This window comes from Tiliqua scincoides, chromosome 13 (genome assembly GCF_035046505.1).
Source record: "Tiliqua scincoides isolate rTilSci1 chromosome 13, rTilSci1.hap2, whole genome shotgun sequence".
Taxonomy (NCBI): domain Eukaryota; kingdom Metazoa; phylum Chordata; class Lepidosauria; order Squamata; family Scincidae; genus Tiliqua; species Tiliqua scincoides.
The window spans coordinates 13,415,478-13,439,339 of NC_089833.1; the positions used below are offsets into that span (position 1 = coordinate 13,415,478).

Genomic DNA, 23,862 nt, shown 5'->3' on the forward strand with positions numbered 1-23,862 from the left:
ACCCTACTGTTGGTCTTTTTTAAAAAGAAAAACAGCATTGAGTCGCATGAAATACAAGCACGCCTGGCCGTGGAACTTTACCCTCAGTGCGGTTTGTAATTCATCCTTCAAGGAACTGATTTCCTGCTTCAAGTACTGGATTTCCGATTCCTTGACTCTCAGCAGGACCTGTGAGGAAGAACAAAACCAAACAGGCATTTTTCATTTGGCAAAGATCCGCAGCAAATGGAGACACACAAAGTGCGGCACTAACTGCTGCTTGTGGTCTGTCCAAAGAACAGAAATACATTCATATGCCTCTTGAACTCCAGTCAGTTTTGCATACATCTGGAGTCAAGGCAGATGCTACTGACCTCTAACTCATAGGCATCCTTGCCTTGGGTGAGGGGCGAGCCAGCAGTCTCTACCCCGCCCTCCCCGGTCAGCAGTGTCCGTAGCCGTGTGATCTCTGCAGCAAGGCGATTATTCAGCTCCTGCGAGAACCACAAATGTATCATTTATTTTTTTTTTCAAGCGTGTGCTCCTTTTCTCCCATATATGGCACTCATGGTGGCTTTACAATAACTCATTTTAAAAAGAAAAAAAAATGGAGCAGAGAAAAATCAAACCAAGCAGAAAGATACAACACGAACAAAACCAAAACGATACAACTTTGACACACTTTGTTCAGAGCTTCAAGGGTAGTACAGAGTGTGTCAGGCAGAGCTCCCCCAGGAGGAAGCTCCACAATTGGGGAATAATTACAGGAAAAAACACATTTTTGTTTAAAAGTGGCATATAAAAATATTCTAAATAAATAAATAAGATTGAATCGGAATTTTAAAGATTGAATTTTAGAGGTAGGCTGCCTCCAATTGCCAGATGCAGGGGAGGGCACCAGGGCACAGGTTGTGTCTGTTGTCTTGTGTGCTCCCTGAGGCATTTGGTGGGCCACTGTGAGATACAGGAAGCGGGACTAGATGGGTCTTGGCCTGATCCAGCGGGGCTTTTCTTATGTTCTTATAAATTTCAAACCAAGTTATTTTAAAAAGCAGGTAGTCAAACTGAGAAATCTCTTGGTTGAAAGCCAGTCCAGGAAAAACCACAAAAGTGCTCTTTCCCCAGCAGAGTGGTTATGCAGTGTCTTACCTGGTTATGCGCATTGAGCTCCTGGTTCTCTCGCTGACACTGGCGGAGGGCCTGCCTCTCTGCCTCCAGAGCTTGGGCCAAGTGAGCGTTTTCTAAGCACTTCTGAGAGTACTGCTCTGAGAGGACCTCAAGTTCACGCTGGACAGATTGAAGTTCCTCCCTGAGATAAAGGGGAAAAAACCCCAAACCAGCCATCAAATAAAGCCCTACTGCAAAATCTAGAATTGCACAAACTGGCCCTTACAGAACACACAGAGGAGACTTTCCACAATGGCCATATTTGGAAAGAGAAGAGCATTCTAGTTTCTGCTCTTCCAGGGAAAACTCCAAAGGGACTTTAGTGGTGCTGCAAGATTCATATCATGGGCGGCCCAATTCTATCCTCTCTTCCTCTCCCCACTGAGCAAAAGGGGTAGCTGAACAGAGCAACCCTTCCAATGCCAAGAACTGCTCAGTGTTTTCCATAGCAATGAATCAAGAAAGTAGACAGAAACACCTACAGGTACTGACTCCTGAGGGCGTCAATGTCAGAGTTGATACTGCTAATCTGGGAGCGCTGGGTCTTTTCCAACTCCCGTTCAAGCTCTTCACGGTGGGCATTCTTCATGGCTTCTATGGCTGTGCAGCAAAGGAAAGGAGCAGATGACAGTTAATACTCTAAGGCAGTATTTCCCAGTTTTCCATGCCGTAACTCACCTCATCCTGATGCTCCTGGCAGTGCTGGGAAAGGCCTCAGAGGCCTCTTCTGGGTTACAGCGGTGACCTACTTTACTGCCCTCCATGGGCCTCAGAATGGCTCACAGAAGCCTCTGAAAGCTACTTCTGGGTTTTGGGAGGAAACCAGAAGTTGCTTCTGAAAACTGCAAATAGCTTTCAGAGGTTTCTACAGACCATTCTGAGGACTGTGAAGGCCAGAAGAGTGGTTACCAGTCCAGCACAAACTGGAAGAGGCCTCTAGGCCAGGGGTGCCCAAACCCCAGCCCTGGGGCCACTTGCGGCCCTCGAGGCCTCTCAATGCGGCCCTCAGGGAGCCCCCAGTCTCCAATGAGCCTCTGGCCCTCCAGAGAGTTGTTGGAGCCTGCACTGGCCCAATGCAACTGCTCTCAGCGTGAGGGCGATTGTTTGACCTCTCACGTGAGCTGTGGGATGAGGGCTCCCTCCACTGCTTGTTGTTTCACATCTGTGATGTAGTAGCAGCAGCAAAGGAAAGGCCAGCCTTGCTTTGTCCAAGGCCTTTTATAGGCCTTGAGCTATTGCAAGACCTTCATTCATTCATATAAGTTCAACTTTAATATATTCATTTGTGTAAACTGATGCGAATTTATTCAAATTTTAAATGTAAATTAATTCTTTTTTACCCCCCCGGCCCCCGACACAGTGTCAGAGACAGAATGTGGCCCTCCTGCCAAAAACTTTGGACACCCCTGCTTTAGGCCATCCCCATGCTTCCGGATTTGCTCCAATTTGGAGCCTACCAGAAGCAAGGGCAGCTGGAGAGCCCAGGTCACAACCCACATGACCCACACTTTGGGAAACCCAGCTGTAAGGTTTTCTAGCTTCCTCTAAAAAGAACACACCTTACTCCTGCCGTAGGACCCACCACTATCTGGCAGTCCCCCCCCCCATCACAGATCATTATTCCCTTCAAACCATCTTCTCTACCCGAGATGGTAGCAGCCGTCTCTTCTGCCAGCAAGCGATCTTTCTCCTCCCTCAGCTTCTCCAGCTCCCGCTGATGCTGCCTTTGCAAGTCTTCTATCTTTTTCTGATGAGTTTCTTCCATGGCCGCAAAGCCTCGTTCACACGTTGCCTGAAAAAGGAGGAAGGGGTCCTGATGAACGATCTTCACACATCCCAGTGACCCAGCCTAAAGACCTAGGTGGTGATGCAACCGTCTGGATGAATGGATATGCAAACGAAAAAGACAGAACTAAAGGTGCGAAGCTGATGAGTGAGCTAGTATTTCCCTAAGCTAGATGGAAGCTTTTCCAGAGAGATCTAATGACTTCTCCAATCCAAACAGCTAACTGACTAGAGACAGAGTTACTTAACAGGCCTTTTGGAATGGGCACTTGTGGAAATGCTTGGACAGGGCCTCTATCACTACACCAGAACATGCCTTCAGTTCATGTTGGAGCATTTCATTGTAGAGTCCAAGGAGACAACCCAGCTAAGCATCCCTGTGCTGTCCTATATAGCTGTTGCTTGATAGTGCTGTTAACACTTTTAACCATAAAATCAGTGGAGCGGGGGCCAAACACATGAAGGAGGACTGAATTCATGACGGTTCTGCTCAAGGAGGACTGAGCCTGGATCAATGGAAGTCCCAGCACCCTATCATCTCACTACACAACCTTCTTACCAAAGGATCACACACTCAGTCTGGGGCAAAACGATGATCTGAAATCGTCATTAGTGGCATCTTCTTGTGCAAAACTTTTGTTTTGCACCAAGGCACGGATACTTGGTTCAGAATATATATGCTGCCTGCACAGGAGGAAAGGAGTGTACGTCCCCATTTAAAATGCACCTGAAGTGCCTCTCTGGTTGCAGCTTTTAAATCTTCCTTCACATGTTTACAGTTTTTCTCAGCTATAGCAAAGGTAAACAAGCTGACATTAAAAATGAAAAAAAAAGGTTTCCTGTATGGCTGCTTAAAGGATGATCTCATTTTTCCAGAAACAGCCTGCAGTTTATTACAACAAATATGTAAGATGCCTTACGTTCGCTGGATGAACACTTGCTAAAAAATCATGCACAGCTTTGAATTATATGCTTTGGGGGGGGGCGAGGAGAGGGAATCTACTCACAATTGACAAAAGGAAGCTTTGACAAACCTGCAAGCTTGAATTCATGACCTTCTAAGCAAGAACCTTTAATATGACCTACATTCTTGTGATCAGCTGCTCATGATCTAATGTGAAGTGATCACTGCTCAAACTTCTGGAGCCATCTTCACTTAAAACCCAGTGGCGCGTCTCACTTTCCTCGGTGCCAGAACCACTTGGGCTTCGGTTGACTAGAGAGCTGAACGATGTCAGCTTGGCTTCTTTAGGGATTAGGCTGCCAAGTTGTAATTACGAGGAGGAAAAGGATGAGTGGCCCCTAATTGGCAGGTCCAGTCACAGGTTTTATTGCGCACAAGTTGTCGCAAATCCGAGGAATGCCAAATACATTCACCGGTTTACGTCTTAGTGAAATTTACCGGAGTCTGCAGGGCGAAGAAGCCAACGCTGCATAAAAGGATTGGGACATGCCTGTAATTATTTGCTCTTATTAAAAGATTAACTTCCTCACTTGTTTGCGCACTGAAAGAGTAGATGTCGGTGCACATCTTGACAGCGCACGATCATCATCTTTCCCTCCGGGCTGATTTAATGCTATTTCAAAAATGAAAGAACATCAGTTCCTTAATAAACAGAAGAGCTGCTCATCCAGCTGTGGGCGACTGTTCCACACGCCGATTGCTCAGGGCTACTCAAGTAGCTGTTCTAGATTTATCAAAGAGAAGATGCTCTTTACATAGCACATCATTTACCCAGAGAAGATGCACTGCGAGGCAGCAAGCGATGCTTAATCAGGTCCTGGGATGCTTTTCAGAACCCTTTGTTAAAGCACGTCTGCCATGGACTGTCTTTTTTCTGCATGGCAAACCTCATGAGCTGTAGAAGAAATCTTACAGAAAAAGCTGGAGGGTATTCTTGGTCAGATCTGTAAGGCAGTGCTTCCCAATTTTCTGGGGCCAGTGATGCCCCCCACCCCTGGCACTGCAAACACTGCGCCCGGAAGCAACTGGTGATGACATCATTGTCAGTTACTTCCAGATTCAGAGTCTGTGACACAGCACTGCAAAGGCCAATAAGAGGCTCGGGGCAGGTAGGCCTTTTCCAGCGTGTAAGAACTATGCACAGGAAGTCAGCCAGCCCAGCTGAGCCTCTTACCATCCTTTGCAATGTGGTTTTGCTGTTGGCCAGCAGGTGGTTCACGACACTCCAAAGAGTGCCTCGTGGTGCTCCAAGGCTTTGCAATGCGGTGTGGAAACCCCTGCTGTAAGGAAGCGCTTTTAAAGGCAAATCGTGACTACAAAACAGTCCTGGACCATGTATGGGACACTGGCCCTTTCCAGAACAACAGGCTACTTCTTACTGGAGTCTGGTCAGTGGGGACACACCAACCACAAAATGCCTTCCTCCAGGTAGCACGGGGAACACCTACACTCATTTCAGACACCAAGTAAAAAGCCTTGATTGCCTGGCCCGTTTGAAGTTAACAAGTTTAAAATGTTTTTAACCTGCTGGCTGCTTTTTGTGTTTAATTGGTCTACTGCTACTACTACTACTACTGCTTAATCATGTTTTAAATTTTTGTCAGAAGAATGTTGAAATTTTGTCTTACTTTCCTAAAATTGTTTTCAAGGTGCCTTACAGGTTGAAAGTCAAAATCACTGAAGAGGTAGGTTAAAAATATATGAAAGGGATGAAATGCTCCAGCAAGCCCTTCCCTGAATACAATTATAGCTATTTTTATTTTATACGTTTATATTCCACCTTTCCATCATTAAAATGGTCACATGGATTCCTTCTCCCCATGTCCCCCTTCCAGGCAGCAAGACACAGCCCAATCGCCATCTATGTTTCTCTTCAGTACCTGCCAAGGATCTCCACTCTACCTGTAGTATCTCTCTGCCTCTCTCTCACACATGCCAAAACTTGCTGTTTAATCACTGTCATCCTTTTGATTCTTTTTTCATTGTTAGAGGGCATTTAATGCTGGACCTCAATATCAATGGGGAGTCAAATCAGCGGATACAGAGGTTCCAGCTGTGTAATGAAGCTTCATTTATGCAATCCATATTGCAAAACAGATATGGCTTGAACATGATATGCTATGGAGGTGGTCTGCCCCAAACGGTGCCTGATTTTGGTACATGCCTGATCTATATGTATGTACTTAGATTTCATCTATGACTGTATTACGTTGTCATATTTTGTCTCTGAGATTGACTTAAGAGTGTGAGATTCTTATGGCTAATATCTACTTATGGAATTGTTCCAGGCACCCATTTCTTACACTGATATTCTAACTGTTGTTCAAATAAAATAACATCCTGGGTAAGTGTGGTTGTGTAGTTTGCTTTAAGAATCAGACAAGGTGTCTGAATGGAAGTTCACTCAAGCCAGTTGTAACTCACTGGTATTTGAGGGTCTGTTAAGAGGCAGTATATCTGAAGGAACCCTTGTGATGACCACATTTCCTTAAGTTGGCATACGTCCTGGGGGGTCAGTCCTCACCACCTCAAGAACAGTCAGCTTTAAAAGGATGGGCTATTTGTCTACACTGCAACTAGGGGTTTCTATTTAGCATTTCAGGCCCAGTGTGATTAGGAATGTATCGCCCACCATGAAAACGATGCTTGTGAAGTATGAAATGAATTCAGAAGATTGCATTCACTCTTCTGGCACAATCCTGTGATTCTAAAAGACTACTTCCCCTAACAAAAAGGCAGTTATCACATGGAAATGTGGAAAACGGACACATGACTTGGCTGACCACCTTAAGATTCTCAAAATCTTTCTGGTACTTCTCCCTTAGGGTGGACGCATTCCCCTCCAGGTGCTTGCTCTCCAGCTCATCTCTCATGGTGTTCATCTGGGCTTCCAGCTCCTGAACGCGCTCTCTCAACCCGTGCATGGCGCTCAGCTCGCTCTCGGAGACCTGCATCGCACCATCGGGCCGATCTGCAGCCCATGCTTCTCCTGCTCCAGTTTCAGGTGCCGCTATGGGCAACATTTCTGGGTTTTGCTGGTTCCGATACTCATCCAAAGAGCCTCGCAAGCGCTGGAGATTCTGGTTGTAGCACTCTTGTAAAGCCTGAAGCTCTTCACTGTGGAGGGCTCGCAGTTCTTTCATCTTGACCTGGAACTTATCCTCTAGAGTTTGTATCTGCTCCAGGTGGTACCTCTCCAAATTCTGCTTGTCTTGCACAAGAGCATCCAGTTGGTGAAGCCCTTCGGCTCGCTCCGTCTTCAGCCTGTCCTCGGCGCTTTTTAACTGCTCAACCACATTCCGGATCTCTTCTTCACATCTGCCCTGAAGCTCTGCCATCTGCTTCCTTTGCTGATGGTCTTCCTCTTCCAGGAGTCTCCGTTGACTGTCAAGCTGAGCTACTTGGGCTCTAAGGGCAGCATTCTCTCTTTCGAGGGCAGCAATAACCTCAGCATATTCACTCTGCTGCTTTCGGAGCAGTTCTTCGTACTCCTCCCCGAGGGTGACAACGGCCCTTTTGCGTTCTTGGCACAGAGCGTCCATGTTGTGTAGGGATTCCTTGTATAGCGTTGCCTCTTTCGCATTTTCCAGCCTCGCTCGGCAGGCCCCGTAACAAACCTGGGCCTGGATAATCGCATCCTGCACTAGCAGAGAAGAGAAGCGTTGGAGATTCTCCATGCACGCGTTATAGGGAGGACTGTGAAAAACCCTGAAGAGTTCACAACAGTCTTTGAGGGCCTCCTCCGGGGACAAGGACAGCAAAGCAACAGATATTTCCTCCAATACACTGGCTCTGTCTTTCAACTGCTGAGCCAGATCGTCCTGAACAGCAGCCAGAGCTTGGCTGCTAATATCCTGCAAGCCGTGGCCTTCTGGGGTGCAGTCAGGAAGGCTCATCGGTGCCCTTTCTGAGCTATCCTCTTGAATTTCAAGGGCTTTGAAAATCTGATGCATCACACTGTCAAACTCGGGAGTCCTGTATGCTTTCATGATTTCCTCCAGCATGCACTTATGTTGCTGAAGGGCAGTTCTGGTGTTGTGGAGGTCTTCTTCAATGGATTTTAGCCTCTGATGAAAAGACTCCCTCAGTTTTTGGGCCACAAAACCAAGCTCTGCTTTGATCAGTGTGCTATCTGCGATGGTGTGAATGAGACCCTGCGGGACGTTTGAACTCACGGTCTCCCCTTCCCTCCCTTCACCTTCTTCCTTAGCACCCAAATGCTTCCTTAACTCTTCCACCTGGTTCCAAAACTCATCCTCCAACACTAGCTTCTTAGATAAGATGTCAGCCAAGGCCACTGCCATGAGCGAGATATCTGAAGGCTCTAACAAGACAGCATCCACTGTGCCATGGATCTCTCCAAGGGCGAGGAAAATCTTGGAAGTGGCATCTCTCAAAGAGTCTGCTATCCGATGGATCAGGCAGGCTTCAAAAGCCAGCCTTCTGGAGAGGAACCTTAATTGGTCTTGCTCAGACAATGGCATGTTCGGCTGCTGAGGAACAGCTTCCTCCAGACTGCTTTCTGTGTGCAAAGCTTGGGCTGCAGGACTCTCTCTGGGCTGGTGATCTGGCAAAGGAAGCATCTTTTGCAAGACTTGGATTGCATTAGATAAGGCAGTTTCCATACTAGACAGGACATCTCCAGACACCTCCCTCTCCTCTTCCTTGTCAGATGTGGGCAGAGCTCTCAGCTGTTGTCTGCACTGCAATAAGCATGCCAAGGCTTGTTCATTCCTCCCCTGGAATCCTTCCAGACCACCATTGTGATACATTATCAGCTTGAGTTTTTCTTGTTTCTCGTTTTCCAGCTGTGAAACCAACACGCCGACTTGAGCCAGGCTATTCTGAAGCTGTTCCCTAAGCTGGGCCTCTGTGCTGGCCCACTGGTTGTGAAGCGCTATGAGGGTGTCCTGATTGTGGCCCTGCTGGCTTTCGAGTTTCAGGGTGACATCTTTCAGCTTCTCTTCTGTGATATAAAGCTTGGTTTCCAGGGAGTGGATGATAGACAGGTAAGTATCAGAATCGCCCGAGGCCAGGTAACAGGGAGCCAGTTCCGAAGACATGCTGTCTTCGGAAAGCGATCTGTCCTGGCTGGTGTCTGAGGAAGTGCTGCTGGTCCAGGTCTTCTCCGATCCATCAGGGTGAACGTACTTTTGACACTGGATATTGGAGAAACGTATCCGCTGCCTCTTGGCTCCGGGGACTTCTGTGTCAGATTTTGCCGACTCCTTCGGACGAGTCTCCTTCTCTTGAAGGTCTAGAGACTTGGATGGGGACCTACACTCTTCAACACTGGCTGCGGCATCTTCGTAAACCTGCCTCTGACTGCTGCTGGGGCCATCATCTTTATCGTCACCAGTGAGCATGCAATCCAAAATCGGAAGCCTTCCTTGAAACGGTCCCGGTTCTGCAATTTGGGTAGCATCAGGCTCCAGAGCAGCACAGGGCGCTGAGCTCTCATCTCCCAATGTTTGCAGTACATCTTTGCCCTGCTGATTTCCTTCCGTTTCCTCTAGACTGCTGTTGGTGGCAGCCTTTTTAAACAAGGGCTCCCCAAAGTCCGGACCCTTCTTCCCCACAACTCTCAGGTGGGTTTCCTTCACCACTCTCAGTTCCTCCTCCTTCTTTTGCAGGACCTTCTGCAAGTTCTGGAACTGGCTGGACACAGCCTCGTGCGACTGCTCCAGAGCCTGGTACTTGTTCTCCTCCGTTCTCAGTTTGGCCTGCAGCTTGGCCACCTCGTGATCGGACTCGGCAACTTGGTTCATCAGCTCCTGAAACTTGCACTTGATCTGATCCCTCTCCTCCTCGAGACTCCTGATGCGCTCGGCAAGGTCCTGGATGCTGGCCTCCTTCATTTCCAGCTGCTCCTCCAGCTGATGGACAATCTCACTGCCTTCAAACTTGGCAGTCAGTTTCTCCTTCTGCAGGATCTCCATCTGCTGCTCCTGGTTTTGAAGCTGATTCTCGTACTCGCTGGCCTTGTCCTCCACTTCCTTCAGGCTCTGGATCAGAACCTGCTTCTCCCTTTCGCAGCTTTCCAGCAGAGCCTCGTAATTCCTCTGCAGCTTCTCTTCCATCAGCATCCGAGACTGCTCGCTGGCGCTCAGCTGCTGGCTCAAGTCGGCAATCCTGTCCTGAAGCCGCTGCACCTCCTTCCGATAGTCCCTTTGCAGAGCCTGCTGCGTCTCCAGGTCCCTCAGCTCCTGGGTCTTCTCGAGAAGGAGTGCTTCGGCACTCTTGAGCTTTTGCTCGCTGGCCTTCAGCTGGGAGCTCAGGGCCGTCTCGCTGTGCTGCCACTCCTCCATCTGCTCCTCGGCCTTCTCCTTCTCGGCCTTCAAGTCACACTTCAGCTTGGCCAGAGTCTGCTCCTTGATGGAGAGCTCTGCAGCAGCGTTGCCAAGCCTCGCCTGCAGGCTCTGGATCTCCACTTCGTGGTGCCGTATCACGTCCTTTGCTTCCCCATAGCTACGCTTAAGCGACTGGATCTGCTGGTTGATCAGCTCCTGGCGCTGACACTGGGCTTCCAGCTCACTTTGGAGGTCTCGGTTGACTTTATGGAGCCTCTGCCAGGCCCCCGACGGGGACGTGGTCACCTCCGTCTTTAAAAAAAGATGCATTAAATGGGAGATTAGTAGCACTCTCGGCTCCCGGGTCTGAGTGTCACACCTCTGGCCATGTCGGATCATACGACAACTCCTTGGATTTTGTCTGACCACAACCCATCCGCTTCAATTTTGGATGGTGTCAGTTTTGTTTGGTTTTTTTAAAAAAAAAAGTCCCTACATTTCAGACAGATAGGAGAAACTCCTTCCAGTTTAAAACACACAATGTGAATGATAAAACATCACACGGCTTTAATGCAAAAGACTCTTAAGAGCAACAAACTGAACAAAACAAAAACAGTGGAAAAGGAACACCAAACAGGAAAAATAAAAACATAGGACAAACAGACAATTTGAAAAAGATAGTGAGAAAGGGAGGGTAGCCAAGAAGACTCCAAGATCAATTAACCACCTTCTGGAAGCACTGAAAGACCTACCTGTTGGGGGTGGCTTTTGAGGCCCAGAACTAAACTGGGAAAGGGTGAGGGGAAATTCAGAGAATTTAATCAAATTTCTGTTCTGCTGGGATTTGGTTTCCTGTGGGTAACCCATCTCAAGCCTTTGGGGCAGGGTGGACCCATAAGCTTAAGTATATACACAGGTCCTGAAATGCATGAAGATTTGAGTGTGGTGTCTTTGCCAAGCAAGAAAATGCAAAATTTCAAATTTAGTCCCATAAGAAAAGTGAAGACAAAGCAGCGACATATTTTGCTCTCCTCCTCTCCACCCCTTTAAGAGAAGTTGGCTGTCCTCATTTCTGCTACAACTTTGAAAGGAACCTTGTAGCTTTCTGTCCATTGCTAAGGGGGTACAAATAAATTTAAAATGTGGAGGATTTGGATCCATTTGCTACCTGTGGTTTTGTTTTGTTTTAATCAAAGCAAGAGGAGAGGAAAGAAGAGGGTATGATGAGAACATAAAAGTCAGAACAAGTAGTCCTTGGAGACAGTCAAACCAAAGCCGTGTAGCATGCACAGGAAAAAACTCACAGAGAACCATGCAAGAGTTGGAACAGAAATCACATGGCTTGGAGAAAACACAAACAGAAAGAGGCGACAGCGTTAAGAGCAATAATTTAGCCTGCCTGGCTGTACCATGTTTGCTGGCAGGGACAGCCCACAGATGTGACACTCAGGTATGTTAAGTCAGACCACATGCCTCCACACCAGAACACACCCCATGCAGTATTACCCACACCCAAAAGAGATTAGTAGAGTGACACCCCCCCAACCCTTGCTCCCAAAGAGCCAGAAGACCTGATTGGTGTCTTGGAGAAAGAAAGAGGCACAAAATTATCATGCTTAACATTTGTTAGCTCCACTTGCAACCAAGCTCAAGGCAGGAGACACAGAGGAAAGGGTGCACAGAAGGGGTTTTTAAAGGGCCCCAGTTCCACCAGCTTGTGGTCAAGCTCTACAAAGGCATAAGAACATAAGAACAGCCCCACTGGATCAGGCCATAGGCCCATCTAGTCCAGCTTCCTGTATCTCACAGCAGCCCACCAAATGCCTCAGGGAGCACACCAGATAACAAGAGACCTGCATCCTGGTGCCCTCCCTTGCATCTGGCATTCTGACATAACCCATTTCTAAAATCAGGAGGTTGCGCATACACATCATGGCTTGTACCTCATAATGGATTTTTCCTCCAGAAACTTGTCCAATCCCCTTTTAAAGGCATCTAGGCTAGACGCCAGCACCACATCCTGTGGCAAGGAGTTCCACAGACCGACCACATGCTGAGTAAAGAAATATTTTCTTTTGTCTGTCCTAACCCGCCCAACACTCAATTTTAGTGGATGTCCCCTGGTTCTGGTATTATGTGAGAGTGTAAAGAGCATCTCCCTATCCACTCTGTCCATCCCCTGCATAATTTTGTATGTCTCAATCATGTCCCCCCTCAGGCGTCTCTTTTCTAGGCTGAAGAGGCCCAAACGCCGTAGCCTTTCCTCATAAGGAAGGTGCCCCAGCCCCGTAATCATCTTAGTCGCTCTCCTTTGCACCTTTTCCATTTCCACTATGTCTTTTTTGAGATGCGGCGACCAGAACGGGACACAATACTCCAGGTGTGGCCTTACCGTAGATTTGTACAATGACATTATAATACTAGCTGTTTTGTTCTCAATACCCTTCCTAATGATCCCAAGCATAGAATTGGCCTTCTTCACTGCTGCCGCACATTGGGTCGATACTTTCATCGACCTGTCCACCACCACCCCAAGATCTCTCTCCTGATCTGTCACAGACAGCTCAGAACCCATCAGCCTATATCTAAAGTTTTGATTTTTTGCCCCAATGTGCATGACTTTACACTTACTGACATTGAAGCGCATCTGCCAATTTGCTGCCCATTCTGCCAGTTTGGAGAGATCCTTCTGGAGCTCCTCACAATCACTTCTGGTCTTTACCACTCGGAAAAGTTTGGTGTCGTCTGCAAACTTAGCCACTTCACTGCTCAACCCTGTCTCCAGGTCATTTATGAAGAGGTTGAAAAGCACCGGTCCCAGGACAGATCCTTGGGGCACACCGCTTTTCACCTCTCTCCATTGTGAAAATTGCCCATTGACACCCACTCTCTGCTTCCTGGCCTCCAACCAGTTCTCAATCCATGAGAGGACCTGTCCTCTAATTCCCTGACTGTGTAGTTTTTTCAGAAGCCTTTGGTGAGGGACCGTGTCAAACGCCTTCTGAAAGTCCAGATATATTATGTCCACGGGTTCTCCCACATCCACATGCCTGTTGACCTTTTCAAAGAATTCTATAAGGTTCGTGAGGCAAGACTTACCCTTACAGAAGCCATGCTGACTCTCCCTCAGCAAGGCCTGTTCGTCTATGTGTTTTGAGATCCTATCTTTGATGAGGCATTCCACCATCTTACCCGGTATGGATGTTAGGCTGACCGGCCTATAGTTTCCCGGGTCCCCCCTCTTTCCCTTTTTAAAAATAGGCATGACATTTGCTATCCTCCAATCTTCTGGCACCGTGGCCATTTTGAGGGACAAGTTGCATACCTTAGTCAAGAGATCTGCAACTTCATTCTTCAATTCCTTAATAACTCTTGGGTGGATGCCATCAGGGCCCGGTGACTTATTGATCTTTAATTTATCAATGAGGTCTGAAACATCTTCTCTTCTAACCTCTATCTGACTTAACTCCTCGGTCAGGAGGGGCCGTTCGGGCAGCGGTATCTGCCCGAGGTCTTCTGCCGTGAAGACAGATGCAAAGAACTCATTTACTTTCTCTGCCATCTCTAAGTCTCCTTTTATCTCCCCTTTCCCTCCCTCACCATCCAGAGGGCCAACTGCTTCTCTGGCGGGTTTCCTGCTTCTAACATATTTGAAGAAGCTTTTATTATTCCCCTTAATGTTGCTGGCCATGCGTTCCTCATAGTCTCGCTTGGCCTCCCCTATCACCTTCTTACATTTCTTTTGCCACAGTTTATGTTCCTTTTTACTCTCCTCATTAGGGCAAGACTTCCACTTATGGAAGGAAGCTTCCTTGCCCTTCACAGCCTCTCTAACTTGGCTGGTTAGCCATGCGGGCACCCTCCTGGATTTAGTGGAACCCTTCTTTCTTTGTGGTATACACCTCTGCTGGGCCTCTATTACTGTTGTTTTAAGCAGCCTCCATGCACTCTGGAGAGACTGGACTCTTTTTACCCTCCCTTTCAACCTCCTTCTAACCAGAAGGCAGAAAGAGAAAGGCAACAGCTCATGCCTGGTTCGTCAGTATCCTCACTTGGCTTCCTCTTTCAAGGACTCTGGCTCTGAAAGCAAAGGTATGGCACAGCTGACACATCCCAAGTTGGGCTGGCTAAATTGGCAGGGAATTTGGCAGTCCGGTGCAAACTAATGGATTAGTACCATGTTTATGATTCAGAAAGTCTATATGGCAAATTGCTGGCGTCACCCACAGTGCTCGCCCTGAATTCCGAGGTGGACAGAACTTTGAGTCCTACCCTTCCTAGTTCCTGTCACATGGGGACAGAAGATGCAAGAATGAGACAGGAGATAAGAACTGTTGATGCTTGTTACCAGATGCTGAGCACAGCAGCTAACCTGTGAACAGGCAGGCTAATTCAACAGCTTTTTTTTTCCTGTTGGGGTAAAAGAGGTCCTGCTTAAAAGGCAGTTTTAAATCACAAAGAGACCCCAGGACCTTATCCAGATGGTCTCCTAGCCTGGAGAGCTCTCAGAATGTGGGAAACACTGAAAAGGGGCATATGTGTCTGCACTACTGCTGGCTCCTCCAGCCATCCACAGAGAGGAATGTGGGAGATCACCTCTTTCTCTCCAGGGGATCTGGAACAACATCTAATCTCCAGCTACAGTGGTCTTCACTATCTGCGACACCCCCCCCCCCCCATAGCTCACCTACTTTGGCAAGTGATTCCCAGGGCAGAGTCTGTTGTTACTATGCTTATTTTAATGGAATCCCACCCATGATTCTGGGAGCTTTCAGAGCTCAAGTCACAGAAAAGTTAAAACACCACCCACAACAGACTTGCTGGCATGGAACACAAGGCATTCGCATCACCAAAGTGGAGAGACAAAAGTCAAACAGTCCAACCTTGTTCTCAGAGACAGGTCTCATCCACTCACTAAGAACAAGAAACCAATTAAGGGGGGGGGGCAGGAGAGAAACATTCCCAGGAGTTGTAGAAAACAGATCTATTTGTTTCAAGTGCATTGCTCTTTAGCAGTGGAAATTCAAAGCAATCCCTCTTCACCCGAGGAGTTAAGTCAGATAGAGGTTAAAAGAGAAGATGTTTCAGACCTCATTGATAAATTAAAGATCAATAAGTCACCGGGCCCTGATGGCATACACCCAAGGGTTATTAAGGAATTGAAGAATGAAGTTGCAGATCTCTTGACTAAGGTATGCAACTTGTCCCTCAAAACGGCCACGGTGCCAGAAGATTGGAGGATAGCAAATGTCACGCCTATTTTTAAAAAGGGAAAGAGGGGGGACCCGGGAAACTATAGGCCGGTCAGCCTAACATCTATACCGGGTAAGATGGTGGAATGCCTCATCAAAGATAGGATCTCAAAACACATAGACGAACAGGCCTTGCTGAGGGAGAGTCAGCATGGCTTCTGTAAGGGTAAGTCTTGCCTCACAAACCTTATAGAATTCTTTGAAAAGGTCAACAGGCATGTGGATGCGGGAGAACCCGTGGACATTATATATCTGGACTTTCAGAAGGCGTTTGACACGGTCCCTCACCAAAGGCTACTGAAAAAACTACACAGTCAGGGAATTAGAGGACAGGTCCTCTCGTGGATTGAGAACTGGTTGGAGGCCAGGAAGCAGAGAGTGGGTGTCAATGGGCAATTTTCACAATGGAGAGAGGTGAAAAGCGGTGTGCCCCAAGGATCTGTCCTGGGACCGGTGCTTTTCAACCTCTTCATAAATGACCTGGAGACAGGGTTGAGCAGTGAAGTGGCAAAGTTTGCAGACGACACCAAACTTTTCCGAGTGGTAAAGACCAGAAGTGATTGTGAGGAGCTCCAGAAGGATCTCTCCAGACTGGCAGAATGGGCAGCAAAATGGCAGATGCGCTTCAATGTCAGTAAGTGTAAAGTCATGCACATTGGGGCAAAAAATCAAAACTTTAGATATAGGCTGATGGGTTCTGAACTGTCTGTGACAGATCAGGAGAGAGATCTTGGGGTGGTGGTGGACAGGTCGATGAAAGTGTCGACCCAATGTGCGGCGGCAGTGAAGAAGGCCAATTCTATGCTTGGGATCATTAGGAAGGGTATTGAGAACAAAACGGTTAGTATTATAATGCCGTTGTACAAATCTATGGTAAGGCCACACCTGGAGTATTGTGTCCAGTTCTGGTCGCCGCATCTCAAAAAAGACATAGTGGAAATGGAAAAGGTGCAAAAGAGAGCGACTAAGATGATTACGGGGCTGGGGCACCTTCCTTACGAGGAAAGGCTACGGCGCTTGGGCCTCTTCAGCCTAGAAAAGAGACGCTTGAGGGGGGACATGATTGAGACATACAAAATTATGCAGGGGATGGACAGAGTGGATAGGGAGATGCTCTTTACACTCTCACATAATACCAGAACCAGGGGACATCCACTAAAATTGAGTGTTGGGCGGGTTAGGACAGACAAAAGAAAATATTTCTTTACTCAGCGCGTGGTCGGTCTGTGGAATTCCTTGCCACAGGATGTGGTGCTGGCGTCTAGCCTAGACGCCTTTAAAAGGGGATTGGATGAGTTTCTGGAGGAAAAATCCATTATGGGGTACAAGCCATGATGTGTATGCGCAACCTCCTGATTTTAGGAATGGGTTAAGTCAGAATGCCAGATGTAGGGGAGAGCACCAGGATGAGGTCTCTTGTTATCTGGTGTGCTCCCTGGGGCATTTGGTGGGCCGCTGTGAGATACAGGAAGCTGGACTAGATGGGCCTATGGCCTGATCCAGTGGGGCTGTTCTTATGTTCTTATGTTCACCCCTGGATGCCAGCTGCAGTGTGGGGAGACTACTACTCATCTTATAGAACTGAAACTCCTTCCATCAGTGGAAGCAAGCCTTTGGATTCAACTTTTTATTTATGATGGTTGGAGTAATTTCAGAGAGAGAGAGAGAGAGAGAGAGAGAGAGAGAGAGAGAGAGAGAGAGAGCGCAAACAGGTGGCTGAGTATTTTTTATGGCTACTAACAAAATCATACTTGAGCAATCAAATGATATTACTAAGGCAATTGCTTTGAAGAAAAAAAATAGGTTTGATTTAAACTTTAAAAAATTGCTGTTTGATTACTCTGGGATGCCTTTTAGTGGATTAAAAAAAACCCTAATTGATTAATCCAGATGATTATTTGTTTAGGAACCGCAGCCCAAGTATTTTTATTTTGATAAAGAGCAATCAGCTTGAAAACACTTTGGATAAACTTCAAAGAATAGATCCATTTTCTCTTCCCCTTGTGGACCTTTCTGGCTTGCTTTTTCTCGCATCTATTCATCAGCACCCTAATTAATTCCAGCACACCAGAAGCACTGAGCAGGGAGACCCCTGCAGAAAAGCACCTAAAGAGGAAATAGTTTCAAGTGACTTCCTATTTTCTCACCAGCCCAGGGCAAGAGATTCTTGTATAGCATGGGGGGTGGGGAATGGAACTTGTTCTGGAGCTGTACTATCAGAGAAGTACCAAACGCTTCTCCTCTCTCCCCTACCTTGGAAGATTTTGCATGTTCTGTCTGCAATTCAGGCATATTCACAAGCACCCTGGGCTAAAGCCCCCACTCAGATTCAATCTTGAGCCACAGCAACAGATGGAGATCTTGCTTTTATTCTCCTACCTGCAGGACATAGCCTTCTCGAGCACTCTGCTCACGGCCCAAGGCTACTTTCAGCTGGTCTTGTAGGACACGGTTCTGCTCCAAAAGCTCTGAGGCTGCCTTCTGGCTTTGCTCCAGCTGTAAACAAAGACAGAAAGAGCAGAGGATGGAAAGGGGGGATAACCACAGAGGCACAATTCCGAACAAGCCAAACTGCGTGGAAGAAACTATGCCGTGTGAAGCACAAGATTTTTCTCCCAGATATATCAGCAAGGGGTTCAACTCCTCTTTACATAGTCTGCCCTATGGGTCAGAGAGAAAGTGATAGTCAAGCCACAACTCCAACCACCACCACCCCAGCCATTTCCCCACTGCACTACAAAAATTGCCTTCAGCGTATGTAGCCAGGGTTCTTCCTTAGCTCCTCTCTTGTCAACCTGCTTCAATTTTGTGAGAAGCAACACTCAAAACTGGCTGGGGCCCAGTTTTTCCCCCAAAGGCAGGAAAAAACCTTCCACCTTCCCTTACTCAGATTAAAGAGACTGGGTTGCACTCTCTAGTCTAGACGTCACAAGAGCAACAGAAAAGCGCAGGTGGACTATGCACAGTTTACTTGGCAAACCTTCAGGGGTGCCAATGTCGGCCAAGCTTCTGAAGTTCGTACAGAGTGCCAGCCAAGTCACACAGACACACACGACTGCAAAGCTGGTAAACGACCACTACTCCCGCCTTCTCCACTTTACCTCCTTCTCCAGAAGCGTGGTGAGCTGCTGCTTGTGGACCATCTCACTGCTGTCGTCAGAAGGCGTGAGGTGCAGGGGAGCAATGGGAACTTGTTTCTCTTCCCGCAGAGGGGTGGTCTCTACCTGATGCCACCGCTGCTCTATTTCCACATGAACATTCTGTGGCTTGGTTTCTGAAGAGACGGGCAAGCCGGGGGGCCTGTCCACCTCCATCCTGGAGAAGTCTTCTGGACCCCCACCATCAGGGGCATCCAGGCTTTCAAAACGCTTGCGCCTCTCCTCTCTCCGCCGGGCCCGCTCCCTCTCCAGCTCCCCCGGGTCGGCATCGGAGGCGCACGACTCCTTGAAGAACAGAGCAGCGCCACCCTTGGAAGTCTCTGCCATGCTGGCACGCTCCTGTGCCAGGGCTTGCTGGATGGGTCGGAACTCAGCCCAGTCAAATGTTTTGGAGCGACCCTCTCGCCTGCGCTCCCGGGCACGGCTGCGCTTGTGCTCGGGGTCGATCTCCGCTTGCTCAGAGTCTTGCTTCTCACTCGGTTTGGGGCAGGAATCAAACGACGAGCTGGTTTTGCTTTTCTCCTCCGGCAAGGAGCTGGTGAGAAGGGAGCAAAATGGACAGGAGAGCAAAATGTCAGCCACTCCACATATTCTCTCTGTTGCCTTAGAAAGATACCATCACAGGCCTGCAGAATTGGGGGAAGAACCAAAACCTACACAAAAGCATTCTGCTGTGCTTGTCACTGCTCCTGATCTGTGCTTTCGATTATACAGGGCTGCAAATTTTAACGTCAGTTCCCCCCCTCAAAAAAAATTTATGGTTGTTATATATGAATTTGGGGTGCAGGTTTCAAAAATGGCATCAATTTTGTCCTATCACGTCTAAGTTTTGAAGATACAGCATACCCTCACTAGTGAATGGTTCAAGCAGCTTCCTCACGCCATGACTGGTTCCTTCTTGAACTGTTCACTAATTAGGGTGTGCCGTATCTCTGAAACTTAGGCATGACAGAGCAAAACGGATGTCATTAGAACTGGCACCCCAAATATAACCAGGAATTGGTCTAACTTTTAAGGCGGTAACATGTGTGTTGGTCTGTGTTATTTGTTCCTACTCCTCCAAATTATGGCACTTAAATAATATGGTCATATCTAGCAATGGGAGAGCTCATTTCAATTTGGAATATAACTGAGTTGGCTGGACGAATTTCTACCCCGAACCAATTAATTACAAATTTTGGTGGCATCACTAATTAAAAGAGAAGCCCTTTATGAAACACACCTTACTTGAACAAGCAGTAGTAAACAGGCCTTGCTCTGACCTCTGGATTTAGGAAGACTTATCAACTGCTATTAAGCCACATGAACAAGAGAGGGATCCCCTCCGCATTTCATCAAACTTCCACAAAAGGGAACCGGTTTTGCTTCAGGCATTTATCTGATAGAAGAAATATTGCCTACCAAAATTCTCATGAAAGTAGCAATATTTACAGCCAATTCCAACACAGGATTTTTCTTCCATCGAGGAATACATGTGACAAAATTGCAACATTAAAAAATTTTCATTTTAGTATGTATTCCTCCATGAGATTGATGTTCGGTTAAGCAAAGTTTTACACCAGAATCAACAGTAATCACAAAAGACAAACAGTACACCTCCCTCTGAAGAATACCTCCCCTCTCTTATTTGGTTTTAAATTGTTGTTGGCAACCTTCAGTCTCGAAAGACTCTGGTATCGCGCTCTGAAAGGTGGTTCTGGAACAGCGTCTAGTGTGGCTGAAAAGGCCAATTCGGGAGTGACAATCCCTTCCACACCGGGAGCAAGTGCAGTCTGTCCCTGGTCTGTCTCCCTGGCTATAGGCCTTCCTTCTTTGCCTCTTTGCCTCAGACTGTTGGCCAAGTGTCTCTTCAAACTGGGAAAGGCCATGCTGCACAGCCTGCCTCCAAGCAGGCCGCTCAGAGGCCAGGGTTTCCCACTTGTTGAGGTCCACTCCTAAGGCCTTCAGATCCCTCTTGCAGATCTCCTTGTATCGGTTTTAAATATAGTGCCCCATTCAGATAACTGCCCCAATTAGTTGCTCGGAACCCAAGAGGAGAAGACCTGGCTTCAGTCAAGAACATAAGATGGTCTGGCTTCAATTTATCAGCTGGAGGGAAGCATGAGAACAGAAAAGCGAGCAACAGTTTTGAGAGGAGCTCAGCTGACATACTTGGGGCATAATCCTAACCAGGTCAACTCAGAAGTAAGTTCTATTTTGTTCAGTGGGGCTTACTCTCAGGAAAGCGTGGTTAGGATTGCAGCCTTAGAAGGATTCCTTGGAACAGGTTCTCCATGAAACATCTTCAAGCCATTCCTTCTGCACTGAACACACAGGATTTTCACCACCACCAGACAAGGACGTGTCTCTCACACAGAGTGTGGCTTTAAGGCTGCACAGCCTGTTTAGCTGCTCTCTCTAGCAGGAAAAATTATGTGGCTGGCTGCATGAGGTGTTTGTATCCAAAACCATTTAAGAGCCAATGTCTGTCTAAGGCAGGGGTAGGCAACCTATGGCAGGCAGGCAGGCTGCATCCAGCACACCACCCAAAATCATCTAGCCCATGGTCTCAAAAAAAATATATCCACTTGGCCGCTGTCAGTCCTAAAAAGCATTCAAGTTCATAATTCTATTTCCACTCTATCAAAGGTTTGCAACATAAGCAGACCAAGGGCCGAAGCTTCCTTTGAGCACCATTCTTTGCCCGGGCATGCATCTCTCCACACCGTGCCCCTTTTTTCTGAGCTCTGTGGCCTAATCAGGAGGTATGTGCATGCAAACTGAACGTGCATGCGTTCTTACTATTGATGGAACTGATGAGCGACCCCCACGCAGAAGAAGGTTGCCGACCCCTGGCCTAAGGGAAATATACATCCAGCCCTAAAATCATGCCTGTTTTACCCCTAATTGAGAATGAAAATTAAAGACAGTTTCTGAACATCTGTAGTCATGTCAAAATAGAACTTCATGTGATGTCTGCAGTCGCTGGTATATACCATTTTTCCATACCCATGTAAGAAAGAGGTCAATGTGTGAAGTATTCCATGCCTTGCAATTAAGACCACAGTCTGCACCTGGAGACAGCACACTTGTCTACTACTTCTACAAGACAGGCGTCAGCACAGGGCCTAACACAAGCTACTGCGGACACGAAAGACAGCCGCGGGACTCCGAATGCCAATACCGAACGAGCGAGACACACAGGCAGCAGACAGGCAAGGTAAAAGGAAAAGAATCTCAGACACTGGAGGAGAACCTAAAAGGAACTGTCAGACAAGGCCACATGCCAGCATGCACCTCTGCAGACTGGACTGCAAAAACAAGAGAGCAAGAATCTAGGTCTAGGGGCTCTACAAGGAATCATTCAATTAAGAGGCAGGGAACAGAAACTCAAGGCAGAATGACAATAATAAATTCATATACTTATCACTTGTAGTGCTGAGTTGCTCTTTTCTGAACAATGCCAGGTTAATAAGAGTCTCTTGGTCACACTGGACTTGCACAGCAGTGTGCATTCCTCTTGTGTAGGGGATGCATCCACACTAGAAGTCCCATGTGACATGGACAGGAGATGGAATGCTAACAGGAATGCTAACAGATCCATTGTGCTTTACCCTGCCCTTGATTGTAGCATGTTCCATTGACATTAATGAAAGCCACTTTATTACAGGAGGAAGTAAATACAGCCACGATGTACAGATATGGCAGTTTTTAAGGTATATTTTTACAACTTAATTTGCTATCACTTCACATCTGCCACAATGCAGTTCCTTAATACAGCAGCACTTGGACAACTAACCTGAAAGCATCAGATGCCTCAACCTTCTGCCCTGGGAAAGCCACCAAAATTATTTTATTTTCCCTTTCCAAGGGAAACCGCACTGAACCACAAAATCCACATGAGCTATCCTGGTAGTTTTTCAGAGATGAACTCTGTAGCACCCACTATAGAAACCTGGCACCTCCCCACCTCTTCCACGTCAAGTGCACAGAACAAAAACTAATCTTTTGACTGATTTCATCTGATCAACCTCCCAGCTGGCTGCCAGCTTCATCAACCACCAGTGTCATGCCATCTAAAATTGATTCTTTACCAGATTTTGGCAGCCACTGCAAAACCCACAGAAAAATTGCCTCTGGCTACAGGCCATAGAGCGGCAGAACTCAGTATCACTGGCAGTGCCTGGCTCACGATTTAAGATTACAGGATTCAAGGTTTGATCTGCGGCATCTCTGGGATAGGAGAGCTAACAGGCAGCCTGAAACCATGAAGAGCAAAGACCTCCTACCAATTAGGACTGACGGAACAAGACTCCCTGCTCAGTACCTATACTACCGGTTGTGAAACAATGGTTTAAACAGAAAATTTAAATTCTGCACTAAGAAAAGCTGAATTCTGGAAGCTGTAGAAAAGCACGCATGTTGAAAACACTGATTATTTCGCTAGACTTGGGTAAAGGTGAAAAGGAAAGCAGGCACCCCCCCTTACCAAAAATCCTGCTGAGCCCTGGTAACATGTGCCAGGTAACACGCATTTTTTTTTTTAATTGAAAAATTTAAGTCAGAGATGGGAGACAATGACCAGGAGAAAAAAGTAACGTGGGTGACCGGGTCTGCCTACAGCATAGGCAGCAGTGGGTGCCCACATCACCCCCTGGAAGACTGGGCTAAAGCACAGGAGCTATACACACACACTGGCTTGGTTGAGAGGCTAATCTGGCTTAGATGATCATGAACAAGTCTATGTGGACCCTGGCTCATGCACTCCTTTTGCTTTCATGCGGAGAGTCCTAGACCCTTGTAATGAGGTCACCATAGGAAACAGCATCAAAGAAGTTTCAAGAGTTTGCCATTGAAAGTACATTTTTAAGAGAGGCTTGGAACCTATCAGGCCTCAGGAAATCCCATGTTATGACAGGACAACAACAAGTGCTAGGAATCTGGGGAAATTTTAGCAGAGCATCTTATGAGCAGATGCTGTTGCCTACATCCCAAGTAACCTTAAGTTGTAGTAGTGGCTCCAAGCTTCATCTGACCTAGTACTATGGAGAATCTCAACTCTGCAAAATCTAGGCTGCAGAATCCCCTCCACATCACAGAAGCTCTGCCTGCACATTATTTGAGAGGATGCTAATGTGAAGTGATGCGAACCCAGGAGAGGTGCACTCTGGTATTTTGCTTCCAATACCTGCTATATCTTCAGGTGTTCTCTCTTACCGGATATAGATCTAAAAAGACTGGGAGTCACTTCCATGGGACACACTGCTGAGGAAGAAATACCCCATAAG

General features: G+C 47.2%; 1 protein-coding gene across 3 annotated transcripts in view; it reads right to left on the minus strand.

Annotated features, from left to right (window-relative positions):
- Positions 1-23,862, minus strand: part of MPRIP (myosin phosphatase Rho interacting protein) — a 114,306-nt gene that overhangs the window by 7,718 nt on the left and 82,726 nt on the right. For 2 of the 3 annotated variants that reach the window (XM_066640723.1, XM_066640724.1), the window contains exons 14-20: positions 18,539-19,130; positions 17,817-17,933; positions 2,791-2,938; positions 1,629-1,746; positions 1,129-1,288; positions 354-473; positions 82-168 (exon numbers count right to left, since the gene is read on the minus strand). In XM_066640723.1, the coding sequence (XP_066496820.1) occupies positions 82-168; positions 354-473; positions 1,129-1,288; positions 1,629-1,746; positions 2,791-2,938; positions 17,817-17,933; positions 18,539-19,130 (1,342 nt within the window). Of the gene's footprint in view, positions 1-81; positions 169-353; positions 474-1,128; positions 1,289-1,628; positions 1,747-2,790; positions 2,939-6,681; positions 10,498-17,816; positions 17,934-18,538; positions 19,131-23,862 lie in introns of all 3 variants that reach the window. The other variant, XM_066640725.1, reaches the window with a different exon arrangement.